Raw genomic sequence first — 24,838 nt, 5'->3', positions numbered from 1 at the left:
TGCTGTAATAACAAACTTATTAATTTTGTGAACTTACTTCAGTAAATTGTTCTTATTTTTTAAGTAATCGTGGTTGAATCAGTATTTTCCGTTACACTTGACACCTGAAGTTTTCCCTGATGTTGTCAGTTACAATAGTTGAAAAAAAAATAGACTGGTTTCTTACCATAAAATTTATGAATCTTTATGGAGCATATACCTAATAATGATAACCAAAAGACCTGTAATTGTGTTATAACATTTTAAAATGTTGCTGTTTTACAATAATCTTATAATATACTTTGTAAAACTAAGAAGATATTTTAAAATGTTGTCATTTCTCTTTAGCTGATAGAACAAGTGTTCATGAAACTATAGGAACTAGTTCTGTAGAAGCTAAATCAATTTTGGCACCGAAACCTTCAAAAAGCTCCACCCCCATACAGAGCCCCACCACGCCCTCCAGTGGCATTATTTGACTTTAAACCATCAGTAACTGTATTTGAAGGAAGTCGAACTTTACTACCTGGAAGCGCTGAGGAACCCACTTGTAACAAAGAACGTGTACGTAGATAATAAAATTATAGCTGCGACTGTTATTAACGAGGTTACTTCTTTGTACATATAGTTAACGTTTAAATAATTAATTGTTCGCTTTTCTTCTTATATAAAAGCGACAACTTTAATTATTAACATTTTTAAATTGTGAATCTTCATGTTACTAATTTGTGGCCCATTTCTGTAAAAAAGCGCTCCGTAATTTCCCACAATGTGGTTAGACAAGAGTACCCCACGAATTACTGCTGAGTAAATAATTTCTTTCTACTCTCGCATAAACAGAATTTTCTGTAACTATGAGCAAAAACCTTTGAAACAAGCACATTTCCCGCTTGAATTTACGTTTACGCTCTTTTATTTTACTTAAATAAACTTCCTAAATGTCTGTAAACAAGACGAGATAGCGCATTAATTGGCCTGGCATGGCCAAGCGCGTAAGGCGTGCGACTCGTAATTCGCGGGTTCGCGCCCGCGTCGCGCTAAACATGCTCGCCCTCCAAGCCGTGGGGGCGTATAATGTGACGGTCAATCCCACTATTCGTTGGTAAAAGAGTAGCCCAAGAGTTGGCGGTGGGTGGTGATGACTAGCTGCCTTCCCTCTAGTCTTACACTGCTAAATTAGGGACGGCTAGCACAGATAGCTCTCGAGTAGCTCTGTGCGAAATTCCAAAACAAACAAAAAAAGCACATTAATTTGAAAATATTTTAAAACTGAAATCTAACTGTTGCAGAATTGCAGCGCCCTCTGTTTAATAGTTGTTATTTTCTATTGTCAGTGTAGTATATTTAAAAGTAAATCGTTGATCATAGGTGGCGAATAAAATTACTCTTAATTCTTTTCATATTTAAATTGAAAGTATTCCCTAATTACATGTAATTATAAGTAATACAAGATTTTATTATCATTGATTTTTTGCAGTATGTTTACCATTAGATTCAAAATATTCATCATTCTGAATAAAACTAGTCAAACACTTGCTTGTTTATATTATTCCCATGAAATTATTTTCTGCTTGTATCCAGGAATACCAGCATTGTGATCCTTCCATAACAACATCAACATCGACATTAAATGGTCATGTTCCAACAACGAACCAAATTTCCAGCTTATCTAAAGCCTTTCATCCACAGAAGATTAAAAATAGAACGCCCTTTACAGATACTGGCCATCAGGTAGCGAGAGCACGAGCTTGGGTTCAAGATCAAAAGGTTAGATTAGTTCATATATTTACTAGTTGTTATATTACTTAACATCGTTCAATACAAGTTGTTTTGTTGTTTTGAATTAAGCACAAGGCTACACAATGGGCTATCTGTGCTCTGCCCACCACAGGTTTCGAAATCCGGTTTTTAGCGTTATAAGTCCGCAGACATACGGCTGAGCCACTGGGGGGCCGTCAAATACAAGAACATTACTTTAATTCTCTAAAATTATAACAGTATCACAGTTAACTCAAACTATGCAAATTGTATACATGATATTTCTAATAGGTATAAATAATTTTTCGCAGTCATTTTCAAGTCGTTAAAAAGAAATGTCCTCCAGTAGGGCTATGGTAATTTTACGAACTTACAAAGCCCAAATCCAGGATTCGATACACTTCAGTAAACAGAGCATGGATAGCCCATTAAGTAGCTTTGCGCTAAAATAAAATAAAGTTGAAAAATTTTATAGTTAAGCTTTCGAATATCTAATATTCGTTATCTTACGAGATATGTTTTCGTCCACGCTAACACATTCACGACTAAGCATATCTTGTTCTGTAATTTGATGAATAAGGTTAAGACGGAATATATATACCTTTACTTTTCACCGGGGCACATAAATTACTGATCCTTGTTCGGAGTATCCTGTTACCTGAAACAGTTCGTTTAATTTTTATTTTGAATTTCGCGCGAAGCTACACGAGGGCTATCTGCGATAGCTGTCCCTAATTTAGCTGTGTAGTCATGACCACCCACCGCCAACTCTTGGGCTACACTTTTACCAACGATAGTGGAATTGACCGTCACATTATAACGCCCCCACGGCTGAAAGGGCGAGCATGTTTGGTGCGAGTGGGATTCGAAACCCGCGATCCTCAGATTACGAGTCGAACAAGTTATGTTAACAAGTGAAACAGTGAACTAGTGATAGTTTTTACTTAAAGGTAGACAAAGATTGAATGTTTTCTTGTTAATATTAAATGTTTTAATTGTAAATTAATTGGTCATAGAAATACTAGACGAAGCTTTTAGTAACCAATTTATCGATAAATACGAGAAAAAGACCGTTTGTTCCAACAGTTTCGAATATTCATGTCGTTCTTTGTATATAGAATATTAGTAAGCCAATCAGCGATAAGTTTGAATCTTTCCAACAAAGACTACGGTCTCTCCTGAATCACAACCCATCAGATAGTAACAAGAAAAACGAAGAACAGAAACAGGCAGTAAGTCAACTTCTTTGTCATTAAGTAATATAATGTTACACAGGATGAGGCTAAAGTCACTATTCATTTTCAAGACGACAACTGAAACTGTATCTTGTGGACATTCACTTCAATGATCGCCACAAAAATAATTATTAGTTTGGTTTTAAAATGTGCTCAGCCTTTTTATCATAAACATGTTTTAATTTCGTCTTAAAAATCGTTAAACGTTTCTATAAACTTTATAAATAGCTACCCTCCACGATGTTTTTTTTTATATACACACTTTAAATTTATGTTTAATTTTCTTTATCGCATTTCAGTATGTTAAAGGTGTTCTGTAATACATTTTGTAACTTAAGGTTACATATAACAACATGGTCATCTTAACTGTTTTAGTCATAAAATTCATATTAACTTCTGATAAAAGCAAGCAAAATCTATTATTACATCAGCTGGGTATACCATTGTTTTTTTAATATTAATATTCAAGGTTAAATTTCTCATTCTGAATATATGGCAGATAGCTCATTGTTTGTTTCTTGCAAAATAACAACAGATATCACTGCTAGCAACATATTCGGCTGTAAACCTATTAATGTCTTCCAAGGTTTGCCCAACCCAGCAGGATTACGCTAGTCTTGAATTCATATACTAAGCTAACAATGCAGAATAATCATTATAATAAAATAACAGACATAATATTGATTTAGAACTGATAATGAAAAAAAGATTAGATATATGCATGTATATATATTATTTTTAAATATTCTAATCTACACCGTGTTTTCGACTGTATTAAATTTTCACTTATTTAGGGTAATGTGAAACTAAGAATTACTAAACCATAAAACATTTACACTAGGCTCAGCCAGCTTAGTAAATTTAGATTAGTTCTGAACTTATAACATAACCAAGCAATATGAAATGATGAAACTACGTAGAATGGACGGCAACTGCCTGTAGTGGAGACACAAGTGTAGAGGGCAACGTTTCGAAAGTCTTCCGCCTTTCGTCTTCAAATTGCAGTCCATTCTACATAGTTTCATCATGAATACTCTGCCTAAAAAATCTATCAAAGAATGTGAAACGATCTTTATAATAAAAAATATCAAAATAAAAACCAGTATTACGTAAGATGTTAAGTAAAGTAAAATAATAAACGGTAAAAATAAGATTAAAGAATCTCGAAATTAATGTTTTTGTCGATAGGGGGTTAAACAATAATTCAATAATTACCAGGAAATATTTAATTATATTATTTCAGAATATGCTTTTAAATAAAGCATCGCAAAACTTTTTTTTTCAACCAACATTTCACAACTCTTACGTTTAATATATTCATGTCGAATATTCTATGACTAAACGTTGTTTAATTGTTTGGGAATTATTCAGTTATCAAATTTTATGTTTTGTACTTATCGTAAATATATTCAAGTCTGTTATTTCTACTGTCACTTATTTAGAGAATAATGCCACTTCCAACACCCAGTAGCAGTCATATCATTGGAAATCCAAGGTTGCAATCCCAACAGAAGGCGCCCCAGGAATTTTACGTTAATCATCATAATTCCAAACAACCAATCACGAGAGATCAAAACCAACGGGAAACTTTTATCGAAGTGTTAAGGAAACGGTAGGTTTAAAAATTCATTTTTTAAATATTCTATTCTACTACGTAACACTTTGTTGTTATTGCTCATTAATCAATATAATATCAGGCAAAAAAGAAGGCGACCTGAAAATAATATATTTTGCTTTTCTAAATCATTAGTACCCTCGCTGGTGTAGCGGTAAGTCTACAGATTTACAACACTAACATCAGACGTTCGATACACCTCTGTGAACACAACAGCTAGCCCGTTGTGGCTTTGCTGTAAGAAAACACACTGATATCATTAACACCTTAGAAGCCTATTATTAACGATACCCTTACATGAAACTTTTAAAATCAAAACGAATTATTTCTGAATTAGTTCTTGACCCTGGTGGCTCATTGATAAACTTGAGAGCTTATAACGCCAAAATTTAGGATTCGATCTTTGCAATGAGCACAACACACACATCCTTTTATAAACATTTGAGCCCAAACATATGAAACAATTTTTGAGCCCCCTGGTATATCTAATACCGAACACACTTATTCAAAAATAAAAGAAGTTATCACTAAAATGTCAATTACATAATTACTGATTGATGTCCAGCGGTCCTGAGACACAGGATTTTAATAACTAACGATAATATTATTATGTACTACATAAGCAGATATCACGTATGTTTGACTGTTGGCAATTAGACAGTTTCTTTCATTGGTTGTTTAAGTTCTTCAATGTTGTTGTTATAATTTATTCATAAATTAGTATGCACGCACGCACGCACATATATATACCATAATTTTATAAGTGTGAAATATTGTTCCAAAGGTCCTGTTTTACACCCCACAGGCCCGTCATGGCCAGATTGTTAGGACGCACGACTCGTAATCTGAGGGTCGCGGGTTTTAACCCCAATTACGACAAACATGTTCACCCTTTAAGCCGTAGAGGCGTTATAATGCAATGGTTATTCCTGTTATTTGTTGGTAAAAGAATAGCTCAAGCGTTGGCGGTGGGTGGTGACAACTAGTTGTCTACCCTCTAGTCTAACACTGCTAAATTAGGGACAGCTAGTGCAGATAACCCTCGTGTAACTTTACACGAAATGTAGGGAAGTTCTTTAGTTGTCGTTTCCGTACAGCGTTAATAATTTTCACATCTGAACTTTGAGCACTATTTCATCATCATACATTGGTAAAATCACGTAGCATAAAAATAAAATGTTCTCTTCTATTGAAAGTAAATATGAAACAGTAGTATACTGTTAAAGTTACTAGCGTTTGTTTGTTTTGTATTTCCTGTAACAATGTATTGTACTAATGATAATATAACCATTTAATTTTAATTATTATTGTTTGTGACTCCTGCATATGTATCGCCTATAATAAACTATTGTTGGTTACTACCAAGTAATTTGGATTTGGATTCACATCTAAAGAGCACTGTTTTTAGGCTCTGCTCTTCCACAAACGTTCAAATTCAAAACAAAACCATCTGAGTAAAGGCTGATTGGTGAGCGTGTCTGTTGACGTTGATTCTGATTAATCACACGTGATGTGTGATTAACTAGCCACATATCCACTGAGACCAATTCGTTCTAATGTTCTGAAGGTAACATACACACCCATACTTTTAGTAAGATCATTAGCAAAATAACTACTGAACTGTCGTGTATCAAACAAAGATTATATCTATAGTTAGCTTATTTCACGTTTGACAGTTTGAATTTTTTATCTCAACCGCTTGTAACGAGTGTATTCACCTCACTACAACTGGGAGTAGCATGACTACCTGTTATTTTACTAACATTATTTTTAATACGGAACTGGCTTATTGGTTAGATGAGAACAGGTCATTATTGAAACTATTAATACACCTAATACTGAGTATTTTGTTTGTATTACGTGACTTTAGCAATCAGAATCAACGTCAACAGACACTCTCACCAATCAGCCTTTACTCAGAAGGTTTTGTTTTGAATTTCGCGCCCAGCTACTCAAGGGCTATCTACGCTAGCCGTGCCTAATTTTGCAGTGTAAGACTAGAAAGAAGGCAGCTAGTCATCACCACCCACCGCCAACTCTTGGGCTCATCTTTTACTAACGAATAGTGGGTTTGACTGTCACATTATAACGCCCCCACGGCTGAAAGGGCAAACATGTTTGGTGCGGCGGGGATTCGAACTCGCGACCCTCAGGTTACGAGTCGAACGCCTTAATCCACCTGGCTATGCGGGGCCTTATTCAGAAGGAGACGAGTCCACGTGTCGAAAGCGCGAGACTTTAACGAGGTTTCTTGTTTGAGTTACCAAACTTTTCTTGCTCTACGTGATTTTCTTTCATATTACACAGACATTCATTAATATTGTTTCTAAACTTACGATATGTTTTAACTACAGAACTGCCATAGTTTTATGTAGAAACCACTTCCAAGATAATTTATCACCAGTCTTAAAATCGTTTCATTTTCAGATTTCGATATGTCACGAACACCATCGAGCTATTTATGTTTAAAATGTACCCAAACTGAATGCGTACAAACAGTTTTTCCAAAAGAAATCTATTTCTAGTATGTCAAAAAAATGTGAAACTTGAAAAAAAGAAAGAAAGGGTTTCTTGATTTTTAAAAATTTTATCTGTGAGGGAGAATCTTAAAAATATAATTTCATTAGTGAGAAAACTGTGACTATTAAACTACTAATTCAAAGTTACAAAATTATAAATTGTAACCGAACCTATGACCTTTGACTTTTTCCTGTATATTATTTTTTCTACAACTGTGTTTATTTATGATAGGGAAACCCAATGTGACAAAACTGAAGAAAACTCAAGCCAAGACGAGACTCGGGTTTGTTATAATAAATTATTAGGCAGGGATAGAAAGGCCTGCTGGAGTAGTTCTGTCGTGGCCAATGTAAGATTACTTTATACGATTTTTTTTTCAAGACTTAAATAATGACTAAAAATCTGTTCACTTTCTTATATCACCTTATCTTTTTTATAAAAAAAAATATATTTAAATGTTTCATGTGTGGACTCAAAGATATTGGCTTGGTTTAATACGCAAGTTCATTATTATGTAATGTAATCATCCTATACGATAAACCAAAGACGTCTAAACATGCTTGTGTTGCTAAAAGTCAAATAGAGCGATCCAGACCTACTGTGTAATCTTTAGCAAGAAGTACAAATAACTTTATAAATGTAGTTATTTTAACTTATAGTTCTATTAATTGTAATTTACTAAAACTAATTTATCATTCTCATATTTCAGTATAATAAAATAATTTTGCACTGAATGATTTTCAAAATAATTTAAATGGTATTTAACAAAAAACGTTTTTTTTTCATTTATTCACTGTTTTAGCACGCTTATATGAATGTGGGACGTAGTTTGAAATCTTTATACAACTACGAAAAAGTCGTTCCAAAAGATTCTATCAGTAAATCTTGTGAAGAAAGAAAACCTAACTGTTCTAGGTTAGAAGGCGCTACGATGACGCGAGAATCGTCTGCAGGAGGCGTCTTCGAACATCTTCCTTGTAATGGTAGGACTGCAAAACAACACGAAACTCTTCCAAACATAAAACACCCGACGAAAGACGTAGAAAGTTTTCAGGTGAGGTTTTCTGCTGTGGATGGTTCATACGATTATTTAAAAAATGTTCGAAGTGCTAGCAGATACTCTGAAAACAATATTCCCATTTCAAAACACACAGATTCCAAACTTAAATCGACACAAAGTATTGCTTCTCAGTGCACGAATGTCGTAAGTCTTTCAAGTACCAGAGAATCTGAACAGCATACTATCCGAAGTAAAACAGGAACTCCAAGCGATCAGTACAAATCGTCTTCCGAATCAGGACGAGGTACGATGCATAGTGGCGCACAGAGCTTTAACGCTGCATCCTCACTGAAGAGTACAACGCCCAGCACTGGAAGTAATCTTGACACCAGTGTTGACTCGGATCACAGTGCGTGTGCCGTTCGGTGGCCAACTAGAGTTAAAGCAGTGCCGCCACCATACGAGGCAACACCAGACCCGGAAACTTTTGATAGAAGCAATGGTGTCGAAACAGAAATGAAGAACATTTTTAAAAGATCTAAACCTACAGTGCTTTACAGGAAAGAAGAACCAGTTCAAGACGTTGGCTTTGGTGCTGATGGAACCTGTAGCGAAAGCATGTCTATGACCCCTCCTCTTCCTCCTTTGTCGCCACACGAGTCTTCATCTCAAAACTCAAACAGCTCGCCAGAAGATTCACTGAAAGTCAAATACAAGCCACACTCAAGGCAAGTTTTAGTTTCAAATATATAACATTTTTCTTAGAAAATAAAAAGCAAAGTTTCACATATCAACTGCACTTAGACAACAGATTTTCTCATTTGTTATCACCTCGTTTTTCCCTACTAAGATTATATACTCCTGTTAATATATTATTCTGATGTTCCTTACTAGGGTTATATGCCACTATTAATATATCAACAGTGTATTATCTTGCTGATACAGTGTTTGTGAGTTACAGACATTGAGTACGTTACATTGAAACAATTTTTGAACCTCAACACGTATGGCCACGTCTGCTCTATCTGATGACGTGTATCTTAGGAATAGTCCGGAAGCGTAGTTTTCATTAGGAAAGGCTCTGTCATAAGAGTGTTACATCTAAAGCACAACCTTCGACACAGTACGCCTTACATAATCCATCTAATGGACGAGTTTCTCAACGACTGTTTCAACACTCGAACCTCACAGGAATCTATAGACGTTGCGTCTGATAGCTTTACAATATGGCTACCTGTGGGATAGCATGAATAATATGTCCTGAAAGCAAGGCATGTCACTATTTTGCGACGGAGATCTCTTTTATCTATGAAGTGTATTGTTGCTTGGGCCACATGGACAAACTTTATTACCAATATTTGAAATCATTGATTCTAGTTTATTACAAGAAGGTGCACTTTTATAGCAACAGCTGAGGTACAATTCGGTTATTTAACATGATTCATATATCTTTGTTTCCAATGCCACTCTTTGACAAACTAAATGCTCAATATGAACATATCTTTCAGGATTTGAATGTATGAACATTTTGTGTCGGAAAGAGCTGTAACCTACCCTTACCTAAAATAATAATTTTCAGTGGCATCACACTACCTTTGAAATACAAAGTAATGTAAAAATAATAATATGTGACGTCATATCGGATAGAAACAGATAATCTGTACATACGAAGCATAGTGATAATTATCGAACTTTATTGAAGGAAACGTATATGGTCAGCTCTTGTTGTACAATTAAGAGTCACGATACTGATGATAGACCATAAGATTTGACATTTTACACAAGCCTTATTTTGCCTAGTTAGGCATAACAAATTAATCACAACAATATGTTGAAATGATTATAAAAGAATGTTCATCACTAATCAGTTTAGCGTTTCAGTCGTGGTTTTGTTTTAAAATATTGAAAATTAAGGAATCGGCTATCAAAATCATATTTATTTCCCCGAAAGGGAATCAAAGATTACCTGAATTTGTAACCTATTTTAACCATTTTCACCATTATACAGTAATGTGTTGTCTGTCAGTCAGTCAGTAAACACTTTAATGGTAGTTCATAAGAGACACATAACGTTACAATTTGTAATGTAATGACGTCAGTAAAATGTGCGCATGCCATGAAACACTAAAATAATTATGCACCTTATAGTCTACCACACATCATAACACACGAATTTGAAACCCGAGAAATAACATTATTTGTTACTTTTCCATTTTCGGGGACCCTGAGGAAGTACATTTAGCTATATACAAAGTTGTGTTTTTCTGTGTCATAATAGAGCTCAATGGATAGAGTTGTTGTTTCTAGTTAAGAACAAAACTATTCAATAGAATATCTGTGCTCTGCCCACCACGGGAATCGAAACCCTGTTCATAGCGTCATAAATCCGCAAACATGCCTCTGTGTTACTTGGGGACAATATAAAAAGAAAGTATTTTTCTTCCTTAAGTATATACTCAGGAATTCTAAAGAGATATTATGTATTTTAAATTCACTATGTTAATATTAAATCCAAACACATTTCTTTTCATGTAATAATAAAATGTAATTTATCAAAAACACAGAATTTTTCCTCCTTGAGAAAATTGTTATTATGAATGTATTCTAATTTTATCAGATTTAATACGTGATGTATACAATGCACTTCTTCATGTAATAACAATCACATTAATCGTTAGTCTTAAAGCTGGCCGTTGGTAGTGTTCATTAACTAGTTACCTTCCCTATAGCCTGTAACTTCTGAATTAAAGATGGCTGACCCAAATAGCTTTCGAGTAGTTTTATGCGAAATTATATAGACAATAAAGTACATTATATACGTTTCATGAATCTGGTTTCTTACTGCATGTAATTTAGATCTGAAAAAACAAGGTATTTCACACTAAAAAGATAAACTTGGAACTACACGTTTTCAAAAGTATATATTAACAATGTATATTTCAGATATATTTCAGAATTTGAAATTGTTAGAGTATAATGTAAAAAGTAACCAGTTCCAAGAAATGTCATGTTGCTTATCGTACTAAAAGTATGGCATAAAATGTCAAATAATCGTAATTATGGTGGTACTTATTATAGAAATGGGCCATGTATGTGCAATACACATTAAAACTCAAACACACTGCAAACATCATGCAAATAAAACTTTATTAGCACTTCACACATACTATTGAGTTGTGAATAAACCAACTACAGACTAATAAGTCACTAAAGCACTAGAGAAAGATGCCAGAGTAAAAAAAATTCACAAAACCACAAATTTCTCAAGCTGTCCGACTGACAGACTAAAGTTGTTGGAAAGGTGTATCTTCCTCATGCCTTCTTCGCCTTATGTAAATAGAAATGAACATGATTGAATTAAAATACCTGGTTAAAAGTGTTTGCCTTAGTTTTACTTATAACCTGGATAATAACAAGCAATAACCATAAACGTTTTGCAACAATACTAACGAGCTAACAGTACGCTAATAGTCATATTCTATAATTACAAGCACGCTCTGTGAGTTACCAAATAGCAACACTCATGTCACGTGCTGGTTCATAATTGCTTATGCACACATACTATATGATCAGGTTGCAGATGTATCAACTAGATAAAAATAACGTGGACTACGTAGCTTCTCTACAGCTAAGTTCTAACTTTGATCTAACCTTTGAAAGTGAAGTTTTCAGTTTTATACACCTGACTCCAGGGTTCTGATTTGGATAAAGCAATTCCATCAAAACAGTTGGTGAGGACGTACATTACCACTGCCGAAGTCTGAATTCAACTTTACTCGAGCACTCTGAACTTAAAACAAGAATGATAAAGTGTATAATTTATCTTTTCATATGCCTTTCAAGGAAACAAAACGAGAAAAAAGGAAAAAACCTTTTGATGAGAATCTTAAAATATCTGTGTCCCAGTGAAGAGAGTATTACTGCAAGAACAGAGATAAGATTAGAAACATTAGCATTAAATATGCAAAAAAAGCCTTAATAAAAGGCTACCACCCTGGCTAGATGGAAGAAAACGATAGCAAATGTATAAGCAAAATCCAAGAAATGTCGAAGAAAATCATCAAGAAAAGCTACGTGAAGAATAGACCAAGTGACCATTCACTTTTGAGACTTAGTACCAAAACATATATGAGACAAATGTAAAAATTAATTAAAAAATTAGGAAGTTGGAATGATAGCAACTAACAATGTAAGAATTACAACACTTTATGGTTTTTCAAATGGTGCAACCTCAGTATGGATGTGAACATCGTTCTACCCATTCCTACTTCGTCTTATAGTTTGAAGTTTGATCGAACTATAAACTTAAATTTTATCAGTAATTAATCTTTTCTAAATAATCAACAAATTTTAAAATTTCAAAAATCAATAGTTTTGATACTATTCTATTCGCCCCCACCCCTTACCCGTCAGATAACTATAGTATTTCCCATAAGCAAAGTATGCCTATTGGAGCCTCTTGTTTAGCTTCGAATATCAAACACCCTCTTATGATGTCATGAATTTCGTTATGGTCAAGTAATTTGATTACATAGGTGTATCTGCACTTGGTTACTGAAATAAAGTTTATAGCAAAGAAATCTAGCTATATACTTCTTTCGTTTAATTTGAACAATTACAAAAACCACATGAGGTACGAATCACCACACTCATTTTGAAGCTACACCGTGTCAAAAATAGCCAAGTGTTGTAATGTTCCCGCCCACTGCTACCTTGTTTTCTTACTTTTTTATGCTTCCGTTCCTCCTTCCTAATTTTATACACTTATATAGCACATAATGGCTCAGCAGTTAATCTGAAGACTTATGATGCAAAAAATCGGATTTCGATACCTGTGGTAGGCACAACACAGAATAGCTTTACAACAACCCAAAATATTAATGTAGAATATAAGAAAACTTGATTTATTCATTTTTCAACTATGCATTTTACTTTCAGCAATTGCTTTCCTTTAGTGGGAGTGTTATACCCAAAGCATATCAACTTTTCTTCGAACAATTTTGAGATCCATAAACTGAAGTCTGACTGCATGGTCTGGTGATTAAGACGGTTGACTCGCAATAAGAGGGTCGTAAGCTCGAATCAGTGTCATCGAACAAATTCGCTCTTTCAGCCGTGTTAACGTTACAATGTGGTAGAAGACACAGAGTAGTTTTAGTGATAACAATATCTATACATTAGCGACGAATGAGGTAAAAATAAAACTCAGCTCAGGAAATTTCAATATGGCTGTATGTACTATTGTTTCACGATGAGACATAAATTTCATCGGGAGATTTAAATTCATGTACACAGTGCTTCTTAACATAAACAGATTTAAGTTATTTACAGGTATCATACTTCAAAAGGCCTTGTAACGGATTTACTATTTTGTATTTATTTCAATGTCTATGTTTGTTTTACATAAGTATATATTTAGAAATGCATGTAGCTTATAAAGTTATATGTGTATTTCAATTTTTCCTGCCTATCCCCCAAACTTGTAGAAAATTCTTAAGTGTGAGAATCAACAATGTACTAGTGTATCATCTATATTGTTGTGCAAGCTGAAAGTTTTAGAAACTCGCCTCATGCTTATAACCTAACGAATACAACGCGCCAAGAGACAGTATATATTGTTGGTTTTCTACAATTAGTACACTATAAACTTCGGAAGCTCCAACTGTGATAAACGCTTATTAATCGGGAAACTACAGATATTTAACCAGGAACGCTTATAGATTTCGAACGTGACAAAACATTCAACTTCAGTAAATTCACATCAGACATAAATAATTTTACGAAAACATTACACAACTTAAATGATGAAAAACGTGAGATCAGCCAAGAATAGAAAACTAGTTAGCTACCCGTTAAGTTTGTTTTCTTTGTTGTTTTTTAATTTTGTACAAAGATACATGAGGGCTATCTGCGTTAGCCGTCCTCAATTTAGCAGTGTAACACTAGAGGGAAGACAGCTAGTCATCACCACCCACTGCTAAACTTACGGTTACTCTTTTACCAACGAGTAGTGGGATTGGCCATCACATTATAACGCTCTCATGGCTGAAAGGATGAACATGTTAGATGTGACGGAGAATTGAGCCACGACCCACAGATTATGGGTCATGAATAATCATTAGTTTATAGCACTTGCCTAACAGAACCCTAACTCCTGATAGGAAACTTGTTTTAATGGTATAGTTTGGCAATAGTGTACACACTAGTTATAATTATGAAAAATAGCACGGAACGCTTACGTAAGTGTTGTTCACTGGTAACATATTTCGTAGTTTAAAAAAACATGTAGTCTTAACATATGTTTAATGCCTAAATACATCCATTGAGATTATTATAGTGGACAACCTTTATAGCAAGTAAAATATTGTTTCCCTATTTATAGTGTTACAACTGTGGACGTCATGTGGGTGAAAAAACCCGAAACTAGCACTAAACATGCAGGAACTTCCAGATCAATGGACAGAGCTAATTATTCTACTCAGAAAACTAGACAATGTCATCAACGTGGAATTGGTCACCTACCAACACATTTAGAAACTACTGAGGTTGCAACAAGTAACAGTAGCCGAATTAATTTAAGTAAGTACATTGTTACTAACAGCATGTACAAGACATTATTTGTTGTTGTAAAGTTTAGGCTATAATACCTTAATCATAGCATTAACTGTAGAGGTAAACATAAACACACCCCACAGATTTTTTTAAGCACGGTTCTCTAAACTACTTGTACACAAAATTGTTAGTAGGTCCATGAATTTGTTGGTTACAGACTCCCTGTAATAACATTAATCCCTTTAATTATTGCTGGCGTTTACTTTATATTATAATTTTTTCACATTTTTAGATTTCACCTTTTTAATTTTAGTTCTTTACACTGCTAGTTCTAACGTGAAATATAAATAAACCAGTCATTGGTGTAGTATGTGAATCTCATCGATGGCTACCGTATAATATGTCAGTAATGTGAGGGTAGAGTTTTCGCTTTGTTAATTACTACTGACTTTAGCTGGTTTAAGAAAAAATTCAAAAGAGCAAGTAGCCCAAACGATACACGTCTGTACGTCATGTGTATGACAAACACCAGAATGAGGTTCATTTTGAACTACCTTGAATGTTTTACCTTGTCTCTTTTAGTCTTCATTATGTCACCTTATATCTTTCATTGTGAATCACCCAAATATTTCTCCTCACTTCCTTCATAATGAATTGCTCGACGTTTTTCACGAATCATCCAAATATTTGTCATGCATCATTCATTTCAGTTGTCGGGCGTTGCACTAGTGGTAGGCATGCCCACACTGTTAATTTGAGTATTTAACTTGTCAGTTTTACTCATGAAAGTCATTACTTCATTACTAACTTCTAACAGAGAGTGCGGAATACGTTTAGCGATATCACATCTCTAACCTTAGACTCTTCGTTTCGCTGTCCTACAAGTTAACCACTCCTGATCCAACACTATCTGATTAGAATGTGTGGCGTGTCTTAAGAATAATAACATGATAATTAATTTTACTTTCTTTAATATTCACCATTAAATTTTAATTATTCGCAAAAGATTTGGAAGTCGGTTATTTATATCTCGGTTATTTTATTCAGTTTATTTTATTTACCCACCTACAGTCAAAGAGCATTTTTAAGTGACTGGACGTGTTTAGAAACACAATTCATGGATTAACAAACATCTTACGCAGGTCCAGTAGATGCAGAAGTGACCTCAACAACCACAGGATTGGACATGGAAAGTTTATTAGAAGATTTGATTGATTACAGTAACGAGAGTAGCGCCACCACAAGTAACACGGAGAATAACAATGTTGGCGCGATAAGGAAGCAGCTCGAAAGCTTAGAAACAATGTATTCAGAGGTGGAAATTTTTCACTTAACGATTGCTTAAATAAACATAAATATCCACTCAGTAAAGATCAACATATAATAACAATATATGTTATGTAGCTTTAAGTAACAATACAACTTCATTATCTTTCTTAGCATTTTTTTTCTAAATAAATTTGACTATATCTCCGAAATATTTTCAATGTATAATTCTGTTCTCTTTTTAACCTTCTTACCACAGTCAAAGTTTCAAATAAAGTTTCCAGCATGTTTTTTCCTCACTTAGATTCTCAGGCTTCTAGGTTTGAAATATAACAAAAAACGAGGGTTAACTCCAACATGCAGAACTGTTGATGGCCTAGGATTCGCCAGACGACGTAGACACGACTGTGTGTCCTCACTCACTGGTCATAGTTCTGTCAGTCGAGGAGCTCAAAAATTCAAAGATAAGCGAAGTCAAGAGCAGAAAGGGAAAACAAAAGAGTCCAAAACAGTGTAAGGAAATAAATGTTACATGTCTATAGATTAATGTTCTAAAAAAAAAGCTGAACTTCACTGTATGTAAATTAGAGTTTCACAATTTACTTCTAACAAAGGAAGATTTGCTTTTTGTAAAATATATGATTACTTGACAATTTTGCTCATTACTAACGCCTTAAACAAATTCTTCATTCTCCTTTAATTCTGAAATTGAATTAGTTCGTTGTGTGTTTTCTTATAGCAAAGCCACATAGGGCTACCTGGTGAGCCCACCGAGGGGAATCGAACCCCTGATTTTAGTGTTGTAAATCCGTAGACTTACAACTATACTAGAGAGGGAAAAGCTAGTTTAATACATTTACTGTCTTTAATTAGTCACTTATTTGTAGACCCGACATGGTCAGGTGATTAAGGTATTCGCATCGTAATTCGAATCCACGTCACACCAAACATGCTCAGCCATGGGGGCGTTATAATGTGACAGTCAATCCTACTATTCATTGGTAAAAGAGTAGCCAAAGAGTTGACGGTGGGTGGTGGTAACTAGAGTTGCCTTCCCTTTAGTCTTACACTGCTAAATTAGGGACGGCTAGCGCAGATAGCCCACCTGTAGCTTCGCGCGAAATTCGAAACAAACCAGTTTTTGCTTCTTTTATCTTTGCTTATATTTCAATTTCGCACAAAGCTACTCGAGGGCTATTTGTTCAATAAACATTTCTACTTTTAAAGTGATAAACTAGAGGAAAGGCAGCCAACCCTTAGGCTACTCCAACGTATAGTACGATTTACCGTCACATTTATTACGTTCCTACAGCTAAAATGGTGAGCTTTTGTCCGATAAATAAAATCGAACCCACGATCCCTAAATTGTGAGTTCAATGCCTTATTTGCCAGACATGGGTTTGTTGTTGACGTGTAATATAGTTTCGAAAATGATTTTCAAGATTTTCAAGAATGTGCTGTATTTGTACTTTATTAATGTATGGATATGTTTTTATCTAGTTTTAACTCTCTTTCTTGGACGCCTGTCAAGTTCTCACTAGTCAGGTTCTTGAAAATAACGCTGTCTTTTTCTCATAGAGACAGTGTATGTGTGTGTGTGTTTTTCATAGCCACATCGGGTATCTGCTGAGTCCACCGAGGGGAATCAAACCCCTGATTTTAGCGTTGTACTAGCGGGGGACTCTCGTAGAGACATCCACTAATAAAGTTATCTGTATTTTAAACATTTTACGTAAGTACACGCGCACGCACACTACTCACATGCATATTCAGATAAGTACATTGACTCTTGAACTAATAATCAATTGTATATTTTCGAATATTTTCAGCATCTCAAACAAACGCTTAAAGAGATTAGAGTCCCATGTTGTGACTTTAGCTCGCAGTGTGGCGCATTTGTCGTCTGAAATACGTACTCACCATGTTCTGGGTAAAGGGTTAGAGGTATTGCGAAAGGACGTCAGTTGTCTGCAGGAACAAATTGGTTCCGTCGAGTTGTCCGCAAGAAGTGCTGGTAGAGGGCGGCACAGTCGTCACTACCGAGAGAAAGAGAAATTCTATCGAGATATTCTGGAAATGACCAATCCCTCGAGAGTACAAAAGCTGACCAAGTAATAACTTCATAAATTTATCAAACTTAGTTAATTAGTTTTAAAAAAATTATCATAAAATGTTTAAGTGAGTTGTTGGCGTTTAGTGATTGGTCATCAAATTATTCAAATAAATTATTATTATTATTACTGAAATGAGTAGTAACAGCAATTTTATTTTTTTGTGTATATGTATAGAAACAAAATTATTAAATACAATTGTAAAATGTAAATCTCCTTGACGGCAACTTTATAAAGAAGCAATTAGTTCCAATGAATAACAATCGTATCTCTAATCACACTAAACAAATCAGAATAAACTTATTTGTATTCCAGTGTTTACCAGTTAATTTAGGCCCGGCATGGCCAAGCGTGTTATGGCGTTCGAATCGTAATCCGAGGATCGCGAGTTCGAATCCCGGTTGCACCAAACATGCTCGCCCTTTCAGCCAGGAAGGCGTTATAATGTGACAGTCAATCCCACTATTCGTTTGTAAAAGAGTAGCCCAAGAGTTGGCGGTGGGTGGTAATGACTAGCTGCCTTCCCTCTAGTCTTACGCTGCTAAATTAGGGACGGCTAGCGCAGATAGCCCTTGTGTAGCTTTGCGCGAAATTTAAAAAAAAAACAGTTAATTTACGGAATTACAGAAATGTGCTAAAACAGTTCTAGAATCGGTAAGATTTGAAAATAGTACTATTGTAAAACAATATTATACAAGAAAAACTGGGCCTTAGAAGGGGTTCGTTAGTTCACCAATTTCTTGGTTTGTGTGTGTAAATGACTGGTTTAAATAAAATGAGTGTGATAATTCAAAGTCACTTAGATTGATATGATCGATATTCGTGTTTGTCGGTAACACAAAATATGAGCTAAAGATCTATAATAACTACATTACCCCATGATCTGTTTTATTTGATAATGTGTAATTCCTCATAACCTTTTTATATCTTCTCCAGGTTTTTCGGAGACGAACCCCCGTTACTTCGAAAGTTTTTGGAAAAACTTGGCTACGAGGTAATACTAAATAGTAACATATATTTCTTTACTTCACCAAATCACAATACAGTTACTTAGCATTTATGTATATAGTTCGTTAAAGCTATATGAAGCAGATTAAAATATTGCTTACTAGTCATAAATATAATCTATAATACTTCGTTATTTCACTTGAAACATATAATCACGTAATCGCAATGTGAAATTTTTCAACAACTTAACTAGTAGTCATGTTTGTTAATAATGTTAGCAGTTAGAAGTATAATGTTTGTGATGTCAATATCAACCATGCTTGGACATTTGGCAGAAAACAGGTTCAGTCAAGATCAGTTGAGAGATAAAAGAGGTGGTCATGGCCGCTGTCATTTTTGTTTAGGAAACGTGAGGGGAAATCTTAAAGAAACAACAAATACGTCCAGAGTTAAGCATTTTGTAAAGAACTTTATATAACTGGCATCAACGGGAGGACTACAGTACACGATTTGTTTTCCTCATTAGGAACAAGTTTCGTCTTCGTATATGATTTTTGCACGAAACCTAGATTAGGAGCGACTGGCATCACGTGCTTTGTCAAATGAATCATGTTTCAAAATGATAGATATGTTTATGTCTGGGAAAGTGCGGCGAAACGTTCGACGTTAATTGCATTGTGCTTGCTTGGAAGACCGATAAGCGTTCTGTAATGGTTTGGGACGTCCATTTGTTGGCAGGAGATTCACTTAGTCAAATAGAAGAATATGTAACATTTAATAAACCGTGATGATATCTCATCCCATTTTGTAAGATAATAGTGCATCAATATGCCCAAAGTAGAGAATAATGGATTTGTTTGATGAACGCAGTACAGTATTCCAAAATTTGAATCATACCTCTCAATTCTTTGGATTGGTACACAACTGAATATTTTGGGAATGATGTAACACTATAACTGCCCGAGAAATAACACATAATAGGTGATTTCTTCAAATCAAGTAAATAAGTTAGACATGGAGATATCGATGACTAAGCCTATTTTGTGAACATGCTGTTTTATACAAACAATACTATGCACATTTTAAATGGATTAATGATTGTTTCACATGTCTGTATCATATTGGAAGATAACCTTCATCAAGATGGACTATTATAAACTATGCAAAGTTCTATTGTTTTGCCCCTAAAATTTCACTTTTAGGTAATTGTCTTTAACATTATGACATATTTTCAGCTTTAATGATGCGGTAAACACTAACAGTGTTGTATCTGTTTGTGGATTTTCTGATTCGACCCCTTTAACGTTGGTAACTTAATCGATTTTATTGAATTTGGTGTTTATATTTTAACAATTAAACAAAGACGAGAAAAACAACTTATATGTTACAATATCCAGATCTTTCACATAGTTAATACAGATGAACTAAAGCTCTTTATTTTTATGATGACAGCTGTCGATGTGAATTATTTTTTAAATGAACAATTTCATTATTTCTCGGTAAAAAATGAGATATGTTTTGAGGGATATCTTTCTGGAATTAAAACACGAGACTTCTTTCTGTTACCGCAATGTATACTGCAATACGAAATATTTCTGCGTTTTAACGAAACTTACGTTTTCTTTTACATACAAACATATAGAACTCGTTTGAGTAGCATTCCATATGACAAATCCACCAGGGTTAGTGAGAGCTATGCTTCATTAAAAACAAAACAAAAAAGGTTATTGTTGGACATGAAAGAGAGAGAGAGGAAACTACAACATGTTCATCCCAGAAAACATTGTGGATTATCTAATATAAAATACCAACTTAACAAACCTAATGAAGTCTGTTTCAAATGCTAATACCCATATCAGCCGTTTTGAGATACATTTTTATTTCAAATGAGTTTCTCGTCATTAAGAAGTCTGTTTTACAATTTAGGAACAACTATCTCTTCCCTGTCTATCATTTAATGTAAACAGCTCATCGTGAAAACCAGAAAAAATAATAAAAAATTACGCCATACTCTCTCAAATATTATTGACTAAGTACAAACTTAAAGGTCACGAAAAAAATTTCTGACGGAATTCAGAATAGGTGTCATAATCTCGTGAGTAACTTATCATCTACTTTGTCATATTTTAAGATTGTCGTAAGTGAAGAATAAGTGTTGTCTTCCAAATTTTAAAAAAGCTGTTTCAGAGTTTTCTTACAAAAAAAGAACGCTGAGTTTAAACCAGTCACATGTATTTTTGATCAATACGTTTTTAGATTAATTTCGAAAACATTTTATGCAGTTTTCAAGTTTGTTCGCTATTAAATAAGCCTATTCTGCATCACACAAAAATTGTTGGAAAAATATTGATGAGACGGAACCGTCTGCAATAATGTCGAGCATAAGCAAAATTAGAATGTAAAGATAGAGCCTTTTAATTGTTCTATATTAATGTCAGTAAAGTCACCATAACTATAAGTGATTTATTAACATAAATAATTTTGTTAAAAGCAGACGATATTGCTCTCTTTCTTCTTTGTTTAAAGTATTTTCTACAGTGTAATAATTGGTATTTGTGTTTTCAGAAATATGCAGCCAATTTTGAACAAGAAAACATAGGAATAATGGAGCTCCCTTACGTCACGGAAGATCGTTTGCAGAAGATTGGAATTCCGATGGGTCCACGCATGCGTATTATACAAGAAATTCAGATGTCTTTCGGCCAGGATCAGTTTAAGATATATATAGTGTGAAACAAGTCACGTGAATAATCACACCTTAAGAGTTTTTCAATAAATATCAAATCCGCATTGTGGACATATAAACAAGTTCTTTTCGACTAAGAGTGTGGCCAGATTTTTAGCAACGAAAGTGGAGTAATGGGTTAATTGACTAATCAAAATTACTTTATGCTTACAAATACTATGAACTTTTATATAAGATTAAAAGTGGCATTTTGGGTGTGTTCATATCACGTGTTTATTTGTGAGATTTTTTTAAGTTGTATCTTCATCTGATAGTTCACCTGCTAAATTATGAATTTTATGAACTATTTATTTACATCATTACAAGCAAATTTCTAACTGCTGAGTGAATATGTTCTATTAAGACAACCAAATGATCTTTAGGCTCACGTGGTATTTAAAGTTGTTTTCACGCCACATGAATTTATATACTATGGTTTCTCATGATCCTCGTCAGTTTTCAAATTTGCAAAGAAGAATACTTTCGTTTATGGTTTAACTCTCGTTTCGAAGAACAATCATAAGTTATGCCTACATTATTTCAGAGAAAAGAGTACCTATGGGAAAGGTGTAACATTTTAATAAGTATTTAATGGAGCATTGAATAAAGGTAACTAAAAATTATTTGAAATTTTGGGAAGAGTTATTTATTCGTAAAAATATCAATAATTTTTAGTTAATCTATTTAAATCTTTAATGGCATTGGTACTTCTATAAAAACTATAAATATTCGTTCAATATAAATATATTCTGATAAACAAAAACAAGAGTAATCAAAAATAAGAAACGCTGGACAAATTAAAAGAATCCCCAAGGTACAGGCTATAATGTGAAATTTTAATGTACTTTAAGTTTTGGAGGTGACTGAGGAAGTAGGACACACACTGCGGTGGAGATACACCATCTAGCATTCTTAACCTTCGTTCACCAGTCTCGCATGAATGAATTCACAAATAACATTGATAATTAAATGACAAAATAATAAAAAAAATATAAATTAGGAGAGCGAGATGTGGGTGCTGAAGCCCACAACGTCTCACATCTCTATTACCCTCCACTGCTTGAACCCACATCTCGCTCTCCTAATTTATAGTTTCTATTTCTTTTGATTATTTAATTATTATTATTATTTATGAATTTATTCACGTGAGACTGACGAACGGAGGTTAACACTGATAGATGCAATGTCTCCGCTGCAATGTTGATCCTACTTTCTCAGTCACTTCCAAAACCTTGGATAATTTTATATCACACATTTTATCCTGTACCTTAGGGACCCTTTCGATTGATGCAGTGTTTTTTATGTTTTCTAGGCTTGTTTTTGTTTATTAGAAAAATATTATTAGTCAGAGATTTGGATTTGATGTTTTTAAAGCAGTCCTTCCTTTTGATTTATTATCTTTGATTGTTGGGTATTACTATACTATACATACAGTCATGTGAAAAAGTTAGGACACCCTATAAAAGCTGTGTATTTTTGTAACATTTTTGGATATATAGATATTTAATATCAATTTTAACAATACTGAGAGATTATAGAAATATAACTAAACAATTAAAACTGAAGAAAAGACTTTTCAAGATCTTCTGTAAATGTGATTCTACAAAAATGTATATTCTAACTGAGGAAAAGTTAGGACACACAGGTGTATCATACCAGGCGCACATGATTAGAAAATCGTTACTCAGCATTTTGAATGAGGCTTACTCTATTTAAACCTCAGACATTTAGTTTGGTGTGCTCCTGACTGTTGAAGTGAGAGTGAGCACCATGGTGAGAGCAAAAGAGCTGTCTGAGGCCTTCAGAAAGAAAATTGTAGCAGCTTATGATTCTGGTAAGGGATTTAAAAAGATCCCAAAAGATTTTGAAATCAGCTATCCCACTGTCCGTAAAATAGTCACCAAGTAGAGAGCTCTCACAACAACTGCAAACATACTCAGGTCTGGTCGTCCAAGCAAGTTCACCCCAAGAGCAGACCGCAAGATGCTAAAAGAGGTCTCCAAACACCCTAAAATGTCATCACGGGACCTACAGCAGGCTCTGGCTACTGTTGATGTAAAAGTGCATGCCTCTACAATCAGTTTTTGTTTGTTTTTTTTTTTTTTTTGGAATTTCGCACAAAGCTACTCGAGGGCTATCTGTGCTAGCCGTCCCTAATTTAGCAGTGTAAGACTAGAGGGAAGGCAGCTAGTCATCACCACCCACCGCCAACTCTTGGGCTACTCTTTTACCAACGAAAAGTGGGATTGACCGTTACATTATAACGCCCCCACGGCTGAGAGGGCGAGCATGTTTGGCGCGACTCGGGCGCGAACCCGCGACCCTCAGATTACGAAGCGCACGCCTTAACGCGCTAGGCCATGCCAGGCCCTCTACAATCAGAAAGAGACTGCACCACAAGTTTAACTTGCATGGGAGGTGTGCAAGGAGAACACCTTTGCTCTCTAAGAAAAACATCAAGGCCGGACTGAAGTTTGCCAGAGAGAATGTAGACAAAGACCAGAACTTCTGAATAATGTTTTTTGGACAGACGAGTCCAAAATTATATTATATGGATACCGGAACAGAGGGCATGTTTGGCGTAAACCAAATACAGCATTCCAGGAAAAGAACCTCATACCAACTATGAAGCATGGAGGTGAAAGTGTCATGGTTTGGGGCTGCTTTGCTGCAGCAGGACCTGGACAGCTCACAATCATAGAATCTACCACGAATTCTACTGTATATCAGAGGGTGCTTGAGGATCATGTGAGACCATCTGTACGAAAATTAAAGCTAAAGCGGAACTGGACCCTGCAACACGATAATGACCCAAAACATACCAATAAATCCACAAAGGACCGGCTAATAACTAAGAAATGTAGAGTTCTGGAATGGCCGAGCCAAAGCCCAGATCTTAATCCCATTGAGATGCTGTTGGGTGACTTGAAACGGGCTCTACATGCAAGAAACCCCTCAAACATCTCACAGCTGAAAGAATTCCGCATTGAGGAGCGAAGCAAACTTTCTTCAGACCGATGTCAGAGACTGGTAGATGGCTACAAGAAGCGTCTCATTGCAGTTATTTCAGCCAAAGGGGGTAACACTAGCTATTAGGGGGTAGGTTGTCCTAACTTTTCCCTCAGTTAG

General features: G+C 34.7%; 1 protein-coding gene across 1 annotated transcript; it reads left to right on the top strand.

Moving 5' to 3' along the window:
- Positions 1-374: 374 nt before the first annotated feature.
- LOC143229628 (uncharacterized) lies at positions 375-22,313 on the top strand. Its single transcript, XM_076462217.1, has 12 exons — positions 375-543; positions 1,561-1,746; positions 2,856-2,969; positions 4,415-4,584; positions 7,339-7,456; positions 7,910-8,835; positions 14,490-14,686; positions 15,802-15,974; positions 16,230-16,438; positions 17,755-18,036; positions 18,973-19,030; positions 21,550-22,313. Exons 4-12 carry the CDS (start codon positions 4,421-4,423, stop codon positions 21,715-21,717), a joined length of 2,295 nt encoding a protein of 764 aa, XP_076318332.1. The 5' UTR covers positions 375-543; positions 1,561-1,746; positions 2,856-2,969; positions 4,415-4,420; the 3' UTR covers positions 21,718-22,313.
- The last annotated feature ends 2,525 nt before the right edge of the window (positions 22,314-24,838 follow it).

The sequence above is a fragment of the Tachypleus tridentatus genome, chromosome 10 (genome assembly GCF_004210375.1).
Source record: "Tachypleus tridentatus isolate NWPU-2018 chromosome 10, ASM421037v1, whole genome shotgun sequence".
Lineage (NCBI taxonomy): Eukaryota > Metazoa > Arthropoda > Merostomata > Xiphosura > Limulidae > Tachypleus > Tachypleus tridentatus.
This window is presented reverse-complemented; position numbering and strand designations above follow the sequence as displayed.